This window comes from Mytilus trossulus, chromosome 9 (assembly GCF_036588685.1).
Source record: "Mytilus trossulus isolate FHL-02 chromosome 9, PNRI_Mtr1.1.1.hap1, whole genome shotgun sequence".
NCBI classification, from domain to species: Eukaryota; Metazoa; Mollusca; class Bivalvia; order Mytilida; family Mytilidae; genus Mytilus; species Mytilus trossulus.
The window spans coordinates 1,801,282-1,820,488 of NC_086381.1; the positions used below are offsets into that span (position 1 = coordinate 1,801,282).

General features: G+C 34.4%; 1 protein-coding gene across 4 annotated transcripts in view; it reads right to left on the reverse strand.

Annotated features, from left to right (window-relative positions):
* LOC134684281 (nostrin-like) overlaps window positions 1–19,207 on the reverse strand; it is a 159,541-nt gene that overhangs the window by 79,148 nt on the left and 61,186 nt on the right. For all 4 annotated transcript variants that reach the window (XM_063543564.1, XM_063543565.1, XM_063543566.1 and 1 more), the window contains 5 exons: window positions 9,445–9,597; window positions 8,533–8,688; window positions 7,664–7,744; window positions 7,199–7,360; window positions 3,803–3,963 (listed from right to left, as the gene is read on the reverse strand). In XM_063543564.1, the coding sequence (XP_063399634.1) occupies window positions 3,803–3,963; window positions 7,199–7,360; window positions 7,664–7,744; window positions 8,533–8,688; window positions 9,445–9,597 (713 nt within the window). The remainder of the gene's footprint in view (window positions 1–3,802; window positions 3,964–7,198; window positions 7,361–7,663; window positions 7,745–8,532; window positions 8,689–9,444; window positions 9,598–19,207) is intronic.

A 19,207-nucleotide genomic window follows, 5' to 3' on the forward strand; every position in this document is an offset into this window, starting at 1 on the left:
TTACTTAAATTTCCATAATTGGCGAGAAACACGAGATTTATTTCGAAAATGAAACTACCTATATTCCAATTGGATGTGTCTTTGTGGGTGATGTGCATAGAGAACAAGTTCTATAAAATTTGATGGTAAAAAACGGAAACGGCATAAGGTAGACTATCCATATATCCGTACAAACATGTATATATAATTATATAAGTACGCCTGAGCCTGTGACAACTCTACAGCAGATTTATCCTTTGTATCACCAGCAGTGATCGTGATACATGGCTGTGTACATTGTGTATATACAACTCGTCTAAACATCAACCCAACAATGTAAGATCTGTAAATTTGCAAATGTATATATATATGGATAATTGACTTTTCCATGCATAGAAACAAGAGCCTGAAGTCTGTAAGCATACTACATGTCTGTTACCTTTTTAAAGGTTATGTTTTGAATAGTTTTATAATCATGCGTCAAAATGAAGTGTTAATTTTAAAATGTGACCCGGCTTTGTTGTTAAGCCCCATTTGTGGGCATTATGTTTTCTGGTCTGTGTCTGGTCGTCCATGCGTATGTCAATCTGTTCATCCGGTTGTCCTTGTGTCTCGCTTCAGGTTTACGTGTTTGGTCAAGGTAGTTGAATCTGACATCAGACTCAGACTTTTTTAAAGTAAATTTTACTGTGTGTATTGTGTGTTTGATTTTTTTCTACTTTGCCTAGAAGTAAAGGGAGAGGGGGTTTGAGATCGCAAAAATAACATGTTTAAATCTGCCAATTTTTGGGGCCTGTCATAACATAGGATTTCCTGGCCATTGTTAGTCTTGCGATTTGGGCATCCATGTACTAAAGACATATTCTTGTTTTCAATAAATTTGACGAATATATAATGAATATTGACATGATGATCAAAGACCAAGTCGTACGACACTAAGATTAGTGAAGGCGAAAAGTAAACTAGTCACATTGACAAAAACTACAATAAAACAAATAATATATATATATATATATATATATATAATGAATATAGAAAAATCTAAGAATACAGATTTATTTGATATAGTAGCATGTTTCATTTTGTAATTCTATAGAATGATACGGTTATAAGTCTGGACGACTGAAATAGATAATAAAAATAAGATGAATTTCGAAAAAAACAACCCTAACGATCCCTTTACATAAGTCTAGAGGGGGAGGGGGTGTACTTCAATACTTAATTGATAGGGGTGCCACTGTTTTGTCACCTTACCCAGTTTTACATTTTAAAAATATATACCTTTTCATAAATTGCGTAGGAAAAAAGTTAGACCGTTGGTTTTCCCGTTTGAATGGTTTTACACTAGTAATTTTGGGGCCCTTTATAGCTTGTTGTTCGGTGTGAGCCAAGGCTCTGTGTTGAAGGCCGTACTTTAACCTATAATGGTTTAATTTTTAAATTGTTATTTGGATGGAGAGTTGTCGCATTGGCACTCACACCACATCTTCCTATATCTATATCATATATATCTGATAGTTTTCTTAACTTTGCACTTATCTAAGCTGAAAAAGGTGTAAATAGAAGTGCCCCCCTTCAACCCCAATCCCTTCCGGAAACATAACTACTGTCATGGAAATACATTGACTTTTGAAAACACCCTTTAATGCATGTGTCTGTATCTATTTATTCAAGATAATCAATATTAAAATTTCTTAGAGCTAAATGTGTCTTGTCTTTATATTATTCTTCTTGTCGCTGATAAGTGAGACCCAACCCAGCATCAGATGCACAATCTGTATATATCAGAAATACCCGGTGTTTTGTTTTTTTGGTGTTTCAATATTGCTTTCCCCCTTAATATTTACCTTGGAGTTCGTTTCTTTTTACAATTTACATTTTAAATTGCCTTTCTGTTTCAATATATTTAAAATTAAATCTTGTAAATTGAAAACAAATCGCGGTTGCCATGGGCACAGATATGTTGCTAAGGAGAAGCAACAGTGAATTTGGCAAAAATGTGCAATTAATTGTGTAATTTTTAAATAGTGTACATGTGTAAAGTTCACTACATGCGAAACAGGTTCAATTTCAAATATAAATATATTAAAGCTGTATAATAATCATATTTGATGAGTTTAACTCCGCCATTTTAGTGGTTGCTAGGCAACAGAATAAACGAGCTAGACCCAAAATTCTATTATTTTCAGAAGGTCTATGGTATAGACTTACAACATGACAAATTAAATGAAATTTGGGGGTGGGGCCAAAAATGGCCCTTATAGCCCCTAGTCCTTTATTCGTGTATATATATATATATATATAACCCATGGAACACTTGTGCTATTATAGAGGGGGGATAGGACCTTTAACGGGACTGCAGGATCAGGTGTTTTTAAGCTCAGGATTTCGGGATTGACCCTTTCAGGTTCCAGGTTTCTTTTTTCGAATTTCAGGACCTCGGGATTTCATGTTTTTAAGCCCCAGATTTCGGGATCAGACCCCTCCTACCCCCTCTCATTATAAACTTCCTTATTTCAAAGACAAACTCTTTGACAGATATATTGTTAATTTCTCTATCAAGATGGTTTAATATGTAAAAGTCAACCTTTACATCAGATGTAGAGGTACTTTCGAAGGTTTCCAAGTAATCAAACAGGTTTTTTCTCTCTCCTAAAGTTGAAGTTTTCATTTTTGGCAGCAAAAATAAGCAATCATAACATCAGATTCTTTGGAATTTATTAAATATTACAACATAAAAAATCTTATGCATTATCAAATATCAAAGAACTTACTCTATCTGAAGTCTGACTTATCTAAAATTGTAGAACATATTAGTGCAAGGTGTCATTGACTGTTTGGACATAATCCATGAACACTAGAGGGGGGGGGGGGGGGGGGGGTTGACAAGCTCTAGACATGACCCATGAACACTAGGGGAGGGTGACAAGTTCTAGACATGACCATTATTCCACTCATGCTGTAAAGTGTGGATATAAAAATATATTTATTCCACTCATGCCATAAAGTGTGGATATAAAAGTATAGACAAATCAATTAATAAAAAAGTACGAAGAGCTGTTTGATTGCCAATGAGACAATTCTCAAGCAAAGAACACATGACATTAGGTTAACAAGTGTAGGTTGCGTCCTCTGGATAATTTTATCAGGTGCTCTAATCCTTTATGTTTTGTATATGTAACAACTACTAGGGAGATTATAAAGATACATCATAACTGATGACAAGCTGGAGATAAAATAGACTCACGTCTAACTCATGACAGCTTTTGTCAAAGCCAAGCTAAGAATAGGGTTACGCATAACTTATATATATAATACGGTGTATCCAAATCAAAGCCATTAAATCTTTTGTTTTCTTGATCTCAAGATCACATTATATTTCTTAAAAAAAAAGAATCGAAGTCATCAAAGCACTCGCCCCGTCCCCCAAATCAAATTGCCCCATATTAAGATGTAATCATCACAAAATTAGACAACATTTAAAACATCACACAATTGCCTTTTTATAAAATAAAACAAAGAATATCATAAAGAATTTGAATCATCACTAAAGGGCAATAACTTCAATATATTGACAATTCAGAGTTCCAGTCTTGAAGATAATCTTGATATCTTACCTCCATATTTGGTATTGACAGTTTCTGTTGTTCTGACAACTATACATTTAGTTTCAATCACAAATGGCACAAAAACTCAAATTTGTCTGTCAAAAATCATTATTTAAGGGCAATCACTCTTGTAGGAAGTCAACTTTTCCCATAAGTTATTCTTGACATGAATCAACTAATTATTTCCGACATGTATAACTTTAACCAATAATTACCTTTGACATATATTGACTAAGGAATGGGATATATCCTGGTTCTGTGTGATGTATGACGTTAGCTCCGCAGCCTCTCTCTGTAGTAAAGCTCGTTTTTCTACCAAAGCCATATCTGTTGATTTGTCGATGATTAATTGGTTTTGACATAGGCAAGTACAATCCTGAAAAAAATTATCTAGGTTTTAATTCCATTATCAAACTTAATGAAATAACATTCCTAAACTTACAGCACTTAAAAATTTATAAATTTTTAATTAGTTGTTTGCCAAAAGAAATTGAAGTAATTTTCATGTTTTTGAGCACTAAAGGGCAAAGATTGCTTTCATTTTGCAACATGAAAACAAGTTAAACATAGCAATGGAGTATATTTAGACAATATTTTGAATTTGAGTTATCTTTCTTTTCCCAAATTTATTAGAACTATATACTTTTTATGATGATAGATTCATCCACCATGAGAAACTATCAGGAGCCTGTAATTTAGTGGTTGTCGTTTGTTTATGTGTTACATATTTGTTTTTCTTTCATTTTTTTATATAAATAAGGCCGTTAGTTTTCTAATTTGAATTGCTTTATATTGTCTTATAGGGGCCTTTTATAGCTGACTATGCAGTATGGGATTTGCGCATTGTTGAAGGCCTTAAGGTGTCCTATAGTTGTGTCTGTGTCATTTTTGTCTCTTGTGGACTGTTGTCTCATTGGCAATCATACCACATCTTCTTTTTTATATATTATGTTATTTTCAATATATATAGTTTTCTTGACTGTAGATATACACATAAACTGTTTTGTAACTTGAGTATATCTTACTCATAAACTGCATGACATAGACATGGCTAGGTTTTGAAATTTTTCATCATCCTGCACTATGTTGTTGTGTTCTCAAAAGTAGAGATAAGGCTTGGAAAATATATCTATCAACTATCAAGGCAGTATCATAAAGGTTTTGATTGCATAAAATGTCATCCTTACCCATTTGGCCTTTTGATAATAATTAATACAAAATATGGCCAACAAGAATGTGTCCCCAGTACACTAATGCCCCACTCACACTATCATTTTCTATTTTCAGTGGACCGTGAAATTGGGGTAAATACTCTAATTTGGCATTAAAATTAGAAAGATCATATCATAGGGAACATGTGTACTAAGTTTGAAGTCGATTGGACTTACACTTCATCAAAACTACCTTGACCGAAAACTTTAACCTGAAGCGGGACAGATGGACAAACAAACAAACGGAAACACAGACCAGAAAACATAATGCCCCTCTACTATTGCAGGTTGGGCATAAAAATTATGACTACAGAATATTGTTCTGTCCAATCTTAAAATGGAGCATTGACAAAGAACCAGATTGGCTCAAAAATCAGAGATAGTCCATTACTTGTTTTTTAACCCTTCTGAGCCATAGACCACACAGTCAAATTATCTAAGGTAAATTTTTGTATATCACATCAATTTTAGACTAATAGAAATAATTGAAAGTCAAAATATTATTTGGTGTACCTAATTACAATTTCACCGTTAGGTACAGTAAACTGTGCTATATCAGTCAACAAGACCTACCTATATAAACATTTTAACTTTCTACACCTGGAGAAGAGAATTTTATCTTCACATTAATTAAAGATTCAATTAACCTTAATAAACAGATATGGCTTAGTACCAGAAACATTGTAAATAATCAAAGTGTGCCACCAAGTACACTGTTCTACCAGTAAATATACAGAGAGGCTCCTATCTTCTTTAAACACAAATCTGTCAACATATATCTGTTTGTTATGTTGAAGTTTAATCCATCTATAACCAATTAATATAATTCATTCATATAATATCAAATGGATTTAAAAAGAATTTAAATTTCAACCAAAAAGTGTAAATTTTGAAAAACCTTAACTTGAACCTCTACTTTCATACTGTTAAATTTGAGTAAATATCTGATGTAAAATTGTTTATTTTTGATTATATCAGCTGGAGCCTACTGAAGATTATAGATACAGCCCTCTTTAATGTATTCAAACAGACTTTAATGCTGACTTAGTCAATTGTTTGTTTATCTTACGACGTTTGATTGACATTAATTACCTATCAATTCATTATTTGGAAATAAAAATACAAAACATAAATCATCAAATTATAGAAATTCAAACATTAAGTCTGGCTTTTTCGGATGGAATCAAATTTTTTAACAAACCAATTCTGAATTGGTGTAGTACACGCCTAAATCCTAAATCGTGAAAGTTGGCAGGTATGAATTCAATTTCATTTCATATCATAACTATCTGAAAACAGTTACAGTTTTACAGAATTAGTATCATTTTGATATGGAATTCATTTTTTTTTCTATTTTCAAATTAACTATAGAAGTTGATCATGCACACGTCATTTCTTTAGTTTTAAAAAAATGTTTGAAATTTACAAGAAGTGCAAGCATGCTATGACCAGTACTGAGTTTTCTTCCATCAGTTAGTTAGCAGAGTATCATAAGACGACAATACTTAGTTAAAATGGACATGATAGAGGAGCAAATTAAGGGAGCTCGCTCCTAGGTTTCAAAGTAATTAACTTTTCAAAACACTAGTTTATATTGATAGGGGACTAATAAAGGAATCCAAATAGCCAAAAAAATATAAAGGTCACTGTGCTTGTTTTCGAGATATTAGCCATTGAAATTTTGGCGGGAAAATATTCTCTCTTGACTTTTCATAGCTTTATCTTTAACAAGTTTAAGTTCTCAAAAACTATCAAAAAATAATTAAAATTTTATAAGACTTTTACAATGACTTATCATTATACATGCAAAAGATTTACAAAAAGAAAAAATGGGGGTCACCAGGCAATTTTTTTCAAGGCATTCAAATTGACAAAAAACAGAGGATTCCGAAAATCTGACAAAAAATCCAAAACATGACAAGCCATCTTCCTTAAGGAAAATGTTTTATAAGTCATTTCAAAATTTCATGTCCTGTTAAAGTAAGTTTGATTATTTAACATTTATTTGTGTCCTGGCATTTTCAATATCACAAGGACCATAACTCTTCAACAGTAAAAGTGACAGTAATCAATATTGACCTTGATCTTCATTTTGTTATTAGTAACAAAATATCAAAATTTGACCAGTTTAAAAGAGTAAAAGTGGGAACACAACTGGAAACACATTTTTTTTTAAATCTTTCAAGTTCCATTAAACTCCTGAACGGTAAAAGTGAAAATCAATATAGAACATTACCTCCATTTTGTCATCAGTCACTACATAATAAAATTTGAAAAGCTGAAGTTGAACAGTTCATGAGTAAATGATCAGACATGTTTTGCCCGCCCATACATTTTAAAATCAATTACTGATTTTTCCTTTGGAAATCTTGTTAAAAAATATATTGGAATGACACTTACTTCATTCTCACTGCTATCTACTGGGTGAAACTTGTGATGTTTCAGTTCAAACTTGGCACATTCAGGATTCAGAGCATTTACAAAGTAAGAAATATCCAGCTGAGGGTTCACTTGACGACAGATCTGTAACAGGTCTTCAAATCTTCTATGCTGTTCATTAGCCTGAAGTAAATTAATCAAAAGAAAAGTCTATAAATAACATTTGTGTATTTGAGTTCAGAGTTTACTTGGACCTTAGTTTGACTAAAATTAATTTGGTTTGTTTAATTTCATGAAATTATGACAAAATATTTATTTGGACAAAAATATCAAAATTTCAAAAAACTTGAGCTACAAACTTTATCTGAAAAAAATCATTGGATATATAAAAGTTAAACAAACACTTATTTTTATCATTGAGAAGCTTAATATTTCTATGCTATGTACCCCTAAGATACCCATACTAACTCAAACACTCAGCTTTACCTTTGTCAGAAGTAATAATGCATGGCTTTCTATAGCTACATTGATCGTGTTGCTAGTATCTATGTAGATTTCTTCTAATTCCTGGAAAAAGCAAAACACTGAATCATTAATAATTCTTTAATTATTACAAGTTTTTATGCAAAAATATAATTACTATGGATGCATTATTATACCTTGGATACTCATTTTGGTTGGTTACGTGGAAACAGATGAATCATAAAATTTAGTGTTTAATGAATTTCAAATGTTCTTTAAAGATTTTTGCAGGTTTGATTAAAACCACAAAATTAAATAGCCATAAAAATGCAATTTTTTCTCAATACACAAAATTAAATAAATGTGGTATTTTTTGCAAATAAATTGATCGCAAAACATATTTTTTTAGATATACCAAACTGCTCGCGATTATTATCTAATTTTCCCTGTAAATTTAGTTTTGAAAATGGCTATAACTTCATTTATTGTTCTGAAATATCATTTAGCATACATGGACAATTAATATTAAACAGTGAGGAAGGGGAGGTAATTCTTTTTTATAAATGAACAATGTGAAATTTTTACAAAATTGTTGGATTCATTTATATCTAAATTTAAGTAATCATTGTAACATACTAAATAGTATGATGGATTGGCTTATATTCAAAGAAATTAAGTTAAGAACTGGGCTTTTCCCTAGAAATTTATCAACCAGCTGAAATCACCCTGATTTATTTTATGTAGCTTCAAGTTTTTCTGTTTATCTAATTTTTTGTCTGTAATTCTGTTACTTATAGCTTCTGATAATGTTAAAGAACTTTTAATGAGTAACATGATCTATATGGGCCCTTTAACTACAAATAAAGATATTAAGTTTAATTTGATATAAATACCTCTAAAACCTGTGGAATGGCTATCTGAAATTGGTCTATACTCCTGTTGGAAGCCCGTAGCTGGAAAATGTATTCGTTGTGTGCATTGTACAGCATGGATTTATTTATATGACAATCTTCATATTGATTATAAGCCACTATATAATCTTTCTCTGCCTAAAAAGAATATGTTTGTTAGAAATAAGGATTTGGTTATACATGTATAACAAAATCATAAATTCATTGGTTTTTATATAATCACTAGAAGTAGCATTGAAAATAAATGCATATTTCTCGTCTGTCTGCCAAAATGTAAAATTGTAGTCGCCAAATACCAATGAATGAACTTAAGAATAGATAAGACCAAAAACATTACATTGTAATTCACAAAATATCAGATTGAAAAATATATACAAAGGGAAATAATTCAATCAGATTTCCTGAATCATTATTACAGAGAAAACAGTACTACATTTTTTCAGTTATTTTTTGGAAGAAAAACTATGTCAACATTTGTTTTATATTTCTAGAAATGTTTTGTTAAGCTCACATGTTTTGTTACATTCTTAAATTAACTTTAAACAATAGCATTCACATCAAAAAGCTGTGAAATGGGATATAATGCTTTAATTATTTTGGAATTTCACAATGTCTGACATGTATTCTTTGACTGTCAATGACGTCTTTACACTATTAAATTCATTGGATGTATACTGATTAATATTTTCGTCTAAGATACATGATTTTTTCATCAGATGTCATTGGTTCTAAACTAGCTGTCAGTAACTGCTGGTACTCTCAGATATGTACTATGTGTCTTTTTTGTTGTGAATGATGTATAAATAATACCCTGCCATGTTCCATTGAGGTACTGCAATTTAAACCCTCAGTTCCAATAAAGCACTGTCATAAAGACCCTCAATTAAATCTTACATTATCTATCTGGTTTTCCACTTTCTGTAACATTTCTTCAAACTTGTCTCTGAAGTCGTTGAGTTTATGAGCCTGACTCTGTTTGTGTATGGCCACTTCTTCCAAAGGTTTATACACATTATTTATAAGTAGACTTGCAGCATCCAGGTGTGCCTATAGAAAGAGAGGTTAGAAGTAAGGTTATTCTATAACATTGAGACTAGTTGCACCTAGTTGTGCCCATTTGTAGCAAGAAAATTGCTTGCAGGTTTTATTCACATTGAGGCTTGTAGCATTCAGGTGTGCCTCTAAAAATAGAAATTGACAGTTTGGTTATTCTTCACATTTAGGCTTTTAGTATTTAGGTTTGGCATATTTGTTATGTGCCTGTCCTAAGTCATGAGCCTGTAGTTCAGTGGTTTCCCTCTAGTAAAAAATAGAGGAAGAGTCAGGACTATGATATAAGAATACACTATGGTCCACATCAAATAGGACCCCTCCCATGAGAGACAACTATACAAATATGGATTAGACAGTTGGTTTTTCTAGTTTGAATAGTTTTACACCAATGTTCTGTTCAGTGTGAGCCAAGGCTGTGTGTTGAAGACTGTACTTTAAACTATAATGTTTAATTTTTACACATTGTGACTTTGATGTACAGATGTCTCATGGCACTCAAACCACATCTTCTTACATCTTATTATTATTACGCTGCCTCATTTAATTTCTAAATAAAATTAAATAACTTATACAAATCATAATAGCTCAGAATCAATACAAATATGCTTTATTATTCCTAGACTATTCTTCTCAGTCTGCCATCGCCAAAAAATCAACCCACATTTTAATTCCAATGCGACAAGCCTGTCTGTATGGACAATTGTTTTATAGAAATCAGAATTAAACATTGATAAACATCAATCCATCTGGGACTACATGAGCTGTTACATGTTATACAATTTATATTTTACTAAGATGGAACAGATAACTTTGAAAGTCACGCTCTATTTGATAGCTATCCATGTAGAAAACAAAATTACATCATAGCAAAGATAACATTTTTTCTCCATTGTTTTATATGAATAATACTCTATGGGTTAACTGACATATAGTTATATGTGACGATAAATTGTGAGGAGCATTTTTTCATGATGGTGGTGCATTTTTCCTTCATGATTTTTTTTTTTATATTTTGTTATGGGTGGGGGTTGGGACATTTCTGAAATACTGCTCAAAAGTACACACTAAATACAATTTTCTCTAATCAAATATAGTACAAAAGATCTAAGTCTCATTTCAAAGTGATAATCAAACTTCATGTTTTTGCTTTCTTTATTGTTAAGGGGTCACCCTAATGTGTGGGATTTTCTTGCTTCGATGAAGACCAATTGATGGCCAAGGACTGTTTTTTGCTCGATGGTCAGGTTGTTGTCTCTTTGACCCTTTACTATTCTCTATTCTGCTGGTGAGTTAAGCCCTATTGAACTTATTGCATAGTTTGTTGTTACATTGTGCTGTAACTGTACTAACACCACTGTCCCAGGTTAGGACATATAGAAGGAGGGTATGACATGTTTAACATCAACACATTCTACATACATACCTATCCTAATTCAGGAGCTTAAGGAGCCTGTGATTGAGTTGTTGTCTCTTTTGTTGCTGAGTTACATATTTGTTTTCGTTATTGTATTGCTCAGTTTGTTCAATGTCCAGGTCTTTAGTGTGAGGGTTGAGGGGCTCTATAACATATTTGTTTTCGTTATTGTATTGCTCAGTTTGTTCAATGTCCAGGTCTTTAGTGTGAGGGTTGAGGGGCTCTATAACATGTTTGTTTTTGTTATTGTATTGCTCAGTTTGTTCAATGTCCAGGTCTTTAGTGTGAGGGTTGAGGGGCTCTATAACATATTTGTTTTTGTTATTGTATTGCTCAGTTTGTTCAATGTCCAGGTCTTTAGTGTGAGGGTTGAGGGGCTCTATAACATGTTTGTTTTCGTTATTGTATTGCTCAGTTTGTTCAATGTCCAGGTCTTTAGTGTGAGGGTTAAGGGGCTCTATAACATGTTTGTTTTTGTTATTGTATTGCTCAGTTTGTTCAATGTCCAGGTCTTTAGTGTGAGGGTTGAGGGGCTCTATAACATGTTTGTTTTCGTTATTGTATTGCTCAGTTTGTTCAATGTCCAGGTCTTTAGTGTGAGGGTTAAGGGGCTCTATAACATGTTTGTTTTTGTTATTGTATTGCTCAGTTTGTTCAATGTCCAGGTCTTTAGTGTGAGGGTTGAGGGGCTCTATAACATGTTTGTTTTTGTTATTGTATTGCTCAGTTTGTTCAATGTCCAGGTCTTTAGTGTGAGGGTTGAGGGGCTCTATAACATGTTTGTTTTTGTTATTGTATTGCTCAGTTTGTTCAATGTCCAGGTCTTTAGTGTGAGGGTTGAGGGGCTCTATAACATATTTGTTTTTGTTATTGTATTGCTCAGTTTGTTCAATGTCCAGGTCTTTAGTGTGAGGGTTGAGGGGCTCTATAACATATTTGTTTTTGTTATTGTATTGCTCAGTTTGTTCAATGTCCAGGTCTTTAGTGTGAGGGTTAAGGGGCTCTATAACATATTTGTTTTTGTTATTGTATTGCTCAGTTTGTTCAATGTCCAGGTCTTTAGTGTGAGGGTTGAGGGGCTCTATAACATATTTGTTTTCGTTATTGTATTGCTCAGTTTGTTCAATGTCCAGGTCTTTAGTGTGAGGGTTGAGGGGCTCTATAACATGTTTGTTTTCGTTATTGTATTGCTCAGTTTGTTCAATGTCCAGGTCTTTAGTGTGAGGGTTGAGGGGCTCTATAACATATTTGTTTTTGTTATTGTATTGCTCAGTTTGTTCAATGTCCAGGTCTTTAGTGTGAGGGTTGAGGGGCTCTATAACATATTTGTTTTTGTTATTGTATTGCTCAGTTTGTTCAATGTCCAGGTCTTTAGTGTGAGGGTTGAGGGGCTCTATAACATATTTGTTTTTGTTATTGTATTGCTCAGTTTGTTCAATGTCCAGGTCTTTAGTGTGAGGGTTAAGGGGCTCTATAACATATTTGTTTTTGTTATTGTATTGCTCAGTTTGTTCAATGTCCAGGTCTTTAGTGTGAGGGTTGAGGGGCTCTATAACATATTTGTTTTCGTTATTGTATTGCTCAGTTTGTTCAATGTCCAGGTCTTTAGTGTGAGGGTTGAGGGGCTCTATAACATGTTTGTTTTCGTTATTGTATTGCTCAGTTTGTTCAATGTCCAGGTCTTTAGTGTGAGGGTTGAGGGGCTCTATAACATATTTGTTTTTGTTATTGTATTGCTCAGTTTGTTCAATGTCCAGGTCTTTAGTGTGAGGGTTGAGGGGCTCTTTAACATGTTTGTTTTTGTTATTGTATTGCTCAGTTTGTTCAATGTCCAGGTCTTTAGTGTGAGGGTTGAGGGGCTCTATAACATGTTTGTTTTTGTTATTGTATTGCTCAGTTTGTTCAATGTCCAGGTCTTTAGTGTGAGGGTTGAGGGGCTCTATAACATATTTGTTTTTGTTATTGTATTGCTCAGTTTGTTCAATGTCCAGGTCTTTAGTGTGAGGGTTGAGGGGCTCTATAACATGTTTGTTTTCGTTATTGTATTGCTCAGTTTGTTCAATGTCCAGGTCTTTAGTGTGAGGGTTAAGGGGCTCTATAACATGTTTGTTTTTGTTATTGTATTGCTCAGTTTGTTCAATGTCCAGGTCTTTAGTGTGAGGGTTGAGGGGCTCTATAACATGTTTGTTTTCGTTATTGTATTGCTCAGTTTGTTCAATGTCCAGGTCTTTAGTGTGAGGGTTAAGGGGCTCTATAACATGTTTGTTTTTGTTATTGTATTGCTCAGTTTGTTCAATGTCCAGGTCTTTAGTGTGAGGGTTGAGGGGCTCTATAACATGTTTGTTTTTGTTATTGTATTGCTCAGTTTGTTCAATGTCCAGGTCTTTAGTGTGAGGGTTGAGGGGCTCTATAACATGTTTGTTTTTGTTATTGTATTGCTCAGTTTGTTCAATGTCCAGGTCTTTAGTGTGAGGGTTGAGGGGCTCTATAACATATTTGTTTTTGTTATTGTATTGCTCAGTTTGTTCAATGTCCAGGTCTTTAGTGTGAGGGTTGAGGGGCTCTATAACATATTTGTTTTTGTTATTGTATTGCTCAGTTTGTTCAATGTCCAGGTCTTTAGTGTGAGGGTTGAGGGGCTCTATAACATATTTGTTTTTGTTATTGTATTGCTCAGTTTGTTCAATGTCCAGGTCTTTAGTGTGAGGGTTGAGGGGCTCTATAACATATTTGTTTTCGTTATTGTATTGCTCAGTTTGTTCAATGTCCAGGTCTTTAGTGTGAGGGTTGAGGGGCTCTATAACATGTTTGTTTTTGTTATTGTATTGCTCAGTTTGTTCAATGTCCAGGTCTTTAGTGTGAGGGTTGAGGGGCTCTATAACATATTTGTTTTTGTTATTGTATTGCTCAGTTTGTTCAATGTCCAGGTCTTTAGTGTGAGGGTTGAGGGGCTCTATAACATATTTGTTTTTGTTATTGTATTGCTCAGTTTGTTCAATGTCCAGGTCTTTAGTGTGAGGGTTGAGGGGCTCTATAACATATTTGTTTTTGTTATTGTATTGCTCAGTTTGTTCAATGTCCAGGTCTTTAGTGTGAGGGTTAAGGGGCTCTATAACATATTTGTTTTTGTTATTGTATTGCTCAGTTTGTTCAATGTCCAGGTCTTTAGTGTGAGGGTTGAGGGGCTCTATAACATATTTGTTTTCGTTATTGTATTGCTCAGTTTGTTCAATGTCCAGGTCTTTAGTGTGAGGGTTGAGGGGCTCTATAACATGTTTGTTTTCGTTATTGTATTGCTCAGTTTGTTCAATGTCCAGGTCTTTAGTGTGAGGGTTGAGGGGCTCTATAACATATTTGTTTTTGTTATTGTATTGCTCAGTTTGTTCAATGTCCAGGTCTTTAGTGTGAGGGTTGAGGGGCTCTATAACATATTTGTTTTTGTTATTGTATTGCTCAGTTTGTTCAATGTCCAGGTCTTTAGTGTGAGGGTTGAGGGGCTCTATAACATATTTGTTTTTGTTATTTTATTGCTCAGTTTGTTCAATGTCCAGGTCTTTAGTGTGAGGGTTAAGGGGCTCTATAACATATTTGTTTTTGTTATTGTATTGCTCAGTTTGTTCAATGTCCAGATCTTTAGTGTGAGGGTTGAGGGGCTCTATAACATATTTGTTTTCGTTATTGTATTGCTCAGTTTGTTCAATGTCCAGGTCTTTAGTGTGAGGGTTGAGGGGCTCTATAACATGTTTGTTTTTGTTATTGTATTGCTCAGTTTGTTCAATGTCCAGGTCTTTAGTGTGAGGGTTGAGGGGCTCTATAACATGTTTGTTTTCGTTATTGTATTGCTCAGTTTGTTCAATGTCCAGGTCTTTAGTGTGAGGGTTGAGGGGCTCTATAACATATTTGTTTTTGTTATTGTATTGCTCAGTTTGTTCAATGTCCAGGTCTTTAGTGTGAGGGTTGAGGGGCTCTTTAACATGTTTGTTTTTGTTATTGTATTGCTCAGTTTGTTCAATGTCCAGGTCTTTAGTGTGAGGGTTGAGGGGCTCTATAACATATTTGTTTTTGTTATTGTATTGCTCAGTTTGTTCAATGTCCAGGTCTTTAGTGTGAGGGTTGAGGGGCTCTATAACATATTTGTTTTTGTTATTGTATTGCTCAGTTTGTTCAATGTCCAGGTCTTTAGTGTGAGGGTTGAGGGGCTCTATAACATATTTGTTTTTGTTATTGTATTGCTCAGTTTGTTCAATGTCCAGGTCTTTAGTGTGAGGGTTGAGGGGCTCTATAACATGTTTGTTTTTGTTATTGTATTGCTCAGTTTGTTCAATGTCCAGGTCTTTAGTGTGAGGGTTGAGGGGCTCTATAACATGTTTGTTTTTGTTATTGTATTGCTCAGTTTGTTCAATGTCCAGGTCTTTAGTGTGAGGGTTGAGGGGCTCTATAACATGTTTGTTTTTGTTATTGTATTGCTCAGTTTGTTCAATGTCCAGGTCTTTAGTGTGAGGGTTGAGGGGCTCTATAACATGTTTGTTTTTGTTATTGTATTGCTCAGTTTGTTCAATGTCCAGGTCTTTAGTGTGAGGGTTGAGGGGCTCTATAACATGTTTGTTTTTGTTATTGTATTGCTCAGTTTGTTCAATGTCCAGGTCTTTAGTGTGAGGGTTGAGGGGCTCTATAACATATTTGTTTTCGTTATTGTATTGCTCAGTTTGTTCAATGTCCAGGTCTTTAGTGTGAGGGTTGAGGGGCTCTATAACATGTTTGTTTTTGTTATTGTATTGCTCAGTTTGTTCAATGTCCAGGTCTTTAGTGTGAGGGTTGAGGGGCTCTATAACATGTTTGTTTTTGTTATTGTATTGCTCAGTTTGTTCAATGTCCAGGTCTTTAGTGTGAGGGTTGAGGGGCTCTATAACATGTTTGTTTTTGTTATTGTATTGCTCAGTTTGTTCAATGTCCAGGTCTTTAGTGTGAGGGTTGAGGGGCTCTATAACATGTTTGTTTTTGTTATTGTATTGCTCAGTTTGTTCAATGTCCAGGTCTTTAGTGTGAGGGTTAAGGGGCTCTATAACATATTTGTTTTCGTTATTGTATTGCTCAGTTTGTTCAATGTCCAGGTCTTTAGTGTGAGGGTTGAGGGGCTCTATAACATATTTGTTTTTGTTATTGTATTGCTCAGTTTGTTCAATGTCCAGGTCTTTAGTGTGAGGGTTGAGGGGCTCTATAACATGTTTGTTTTTGTTATTGTATTGCTCAGTTTGTTCAATGTCCAGGTCTTTAGTGTGAGGGTTGAGGGGCTCTATAACATATTTGTTTTTGTTATTGTATTGCTCAGTTTGTTCAATGTCCTGGTCTTTAGTGTGAGGGTTGAGGGGCTCTATAACATGTTTGTTTTTGTTATTGTATTGCTCAGTTTGTTCAATGTCCAGGTCTTTAGTGTGAGGGTTGAGGGGCTCTTTAACATGTTTGTTTTTGTTATTGTATTGCTCAGTTTGTTCAATGTCCAGGTCTTTAGTGTGAGGGTTGAGGGGCTCTTTAACATGTTTGTTTTTGTTATTGTATTGCTCAGTTTGTTCAATGTCCAGGTCTTTAGTGTGAGGGTTGAGGGGCTCTATAACATATTTGTTTTTGTTATTGTATTGCTCAGTTTGTTCAATGTCCAGGTCTTTAGTGTGAGGGTTGAGGGGCTCTATAACATGTTTGTTTTTGTTATTGTATTGCTCAGTTTGTTCAATGTCCAGGTCTTTAGTGTGAGGGTTAAGGGGCTCTATAACATGTTTGTTTTTGTTATTGTATTGCTCAGTTTGTTCAATGTCCAGGTCTTTAGTGTGAGGGTTGAGGGGCTCTATAACATGTTTGTTTTTGTTATTGTATTGCTCAGTTTGTTCAATGTCCAGGTCTTTAGTGTGAGGGTTAAGGGGCTCTATAACATGTTTGTTTTTGTTATTGTATTGCTCAGTTTGTTCAATGTCCAGGTCTTTAGTGTGAGGGTTGAGGGGCTCTATAACATATTTGTTTTTGTTATTGTATTGCTCAGTTTGTTCAATGTCCAGGTCTTTAGTGTGAGGGTTGAGGGGCTCTATAACATGTTTGTTTTTGTTATTGTATTGCTCAGTTTGTTCAATGTCCAGGTCTTTAGTGTGAGGGTTAAGGGGCTCTTTAACATGTTTGTTTTTGTTGTTGTATTGCTCAGTTTGTTCAATGTCCAGGTCTTTAGTGTGAGGGTTGAGGGGCTCTATAACATATTTGTTTTTGTTATTGTATTGCTCAGTTTGTTCAATGTCCAGGTCTTTAGTGTGAGGGTTGAGGGGCTCTATAACATATTTGTTTTTGTTATTGTATTGCTCAGTTTGTTCAATGTCCAGGTCTTTAGTGTGAGGGTTAAGGGGCTCTATAACATATTTGTTTTTGTTATTGTATTGCTCAGTTTGTTCAATGTCCAGGTCTTTAGTGTGAGGGTTGAGGGGCTCTATAACATATTTGTTTTCGTTATTGTATTGCTCAGTTTGTTCAATGTCCAGGTCTTTAGTGTGAGGGTTGAGGGGCTCTATAACATGTTTGTTTTCGTTATTGTATTGCTCAGTTTGTTCAATGTCCAGGTCTTTAGTGTGAGGGTTGAGGGGCTCTATAACATATTTGTTTTTGTTATTGTATTGCTCAGTTTGTTCAATGTCCAGGTCTTTAGTGTGAGGGTTGAGGGGCTCTTTAACATGTTTGTTTTTGTTATTGTATTGCTCAGTTTGTTCAATGTCCAGGTCTTTAGTGTGAGGGTTGAGGGGCTCTATAACATGTTTGTTTTTGTTATTGTATTGCTCAGTTTGTTCAATGTCCAGGTCTTTAGTGTGAGGGTTGAGGGGCTCTATAACATATTTGTTTTTGTTATTGTATTGCTCAGTTTGTTCAATGTCCAGGTCTTTAGTGTGAGGGTTGAGGGGCTCTATAACATGTTTGTTTTCGTTATTGTATTGCTCAGTTTGTTCAATGTCCAGGTCTTTAGTGTGAGGGTTAAGGGGCTCTATAACATGTTTGTTTTTGTTATTGTATTGCTCAGTTTGTTCAATGTCCAGGTCTTTAGTGTGAGGGTTGAGGGGCTCTATAACATGTTTGTTTTCGTTATTGTATTGCTCAGTTTGTTCAATGTCCAGGTCTTTAGTGTGAGGGTTAAGGGGCTCTATAACATGTTTGTTTTTGTTATTGTATTGCTCAGTTTGTTCAATGTCCAGGTCTTTAGTGTGAGGGTTGAGGGGCTCTATAACATGTTTGTTTTTGTTATTGTATTGCTCAGTTTGTTCAATGTCCAGGTCTTTAGTGTGAGGGTTGAGGGGCTCTATAACATGTTTGTTTTTGTTATTGTATTGCTCAGTTTGTTCAATGTCCAGGTCTTTAGTGTGAGGGTTGAGGGGCTCTATAACATATTTGTTTTTGTTATTGTATTGCTCAGTTTGTTCAATGTCCAGGTCTTTAGTGTGAGGGTTGAGGGGCTCTATAACATATTTGTTTTTGTTATTGTATTGCTCAGTTTGTTCAATGTCCAGGTCTTTAGTGTGAGGGTTGAGGGGCTCTATAACATATTTGTTTTTGTTATTGTATTGCTCAGTTTGTTCAATGTCCAGGTCTTTAGTGTGAGGGTTGAGGGGCTCTATAACATATTTGTTTTCGTTATTGTATTGCTCAGTTTGTTCAATGTCCAGGTCTTTAGTGTGAGGGTTGAGGGGCTCTATAACATGTTTGTTTTTGTTATTGTATTGCTCAGTTTGTTCAATGTCCAGGTCTTTAGTGTGAGGGTTGAGGGGCTCTATAACATATTTGTTTTTGTTATTGTATTGCTCAGTTTGTTCAATGTCCAGGTCTTTAGTGTGAGGGTTGAGGGGCTCTATAACATATTTGTTTTTGTTATTGTATTGCTCAGTTTGTTCAATGTCCAGGTCTTTAGTGTGAGGGTTGAGGGGCTCTATAACATATTTGTTTTTGTTATTGTATTGCTCAGTTTGTTCAATGTCCAGGTCTTTAGTGTGAGGGTTAAGGGGCTCTATAACATATTTGTTTTTGTTATTGTATTGCTCAGTTTGTTCAATGTCCAGGTCTTTAGTGTGAGGGTTGAGGGGCTCTATAACATATTTGTTTTCGTTATTGTATTGCTCAGTTTGTTCAATGTCCAGGTCTTTAGTGTGAGGGTTGAGGGGCTCTATAACATGT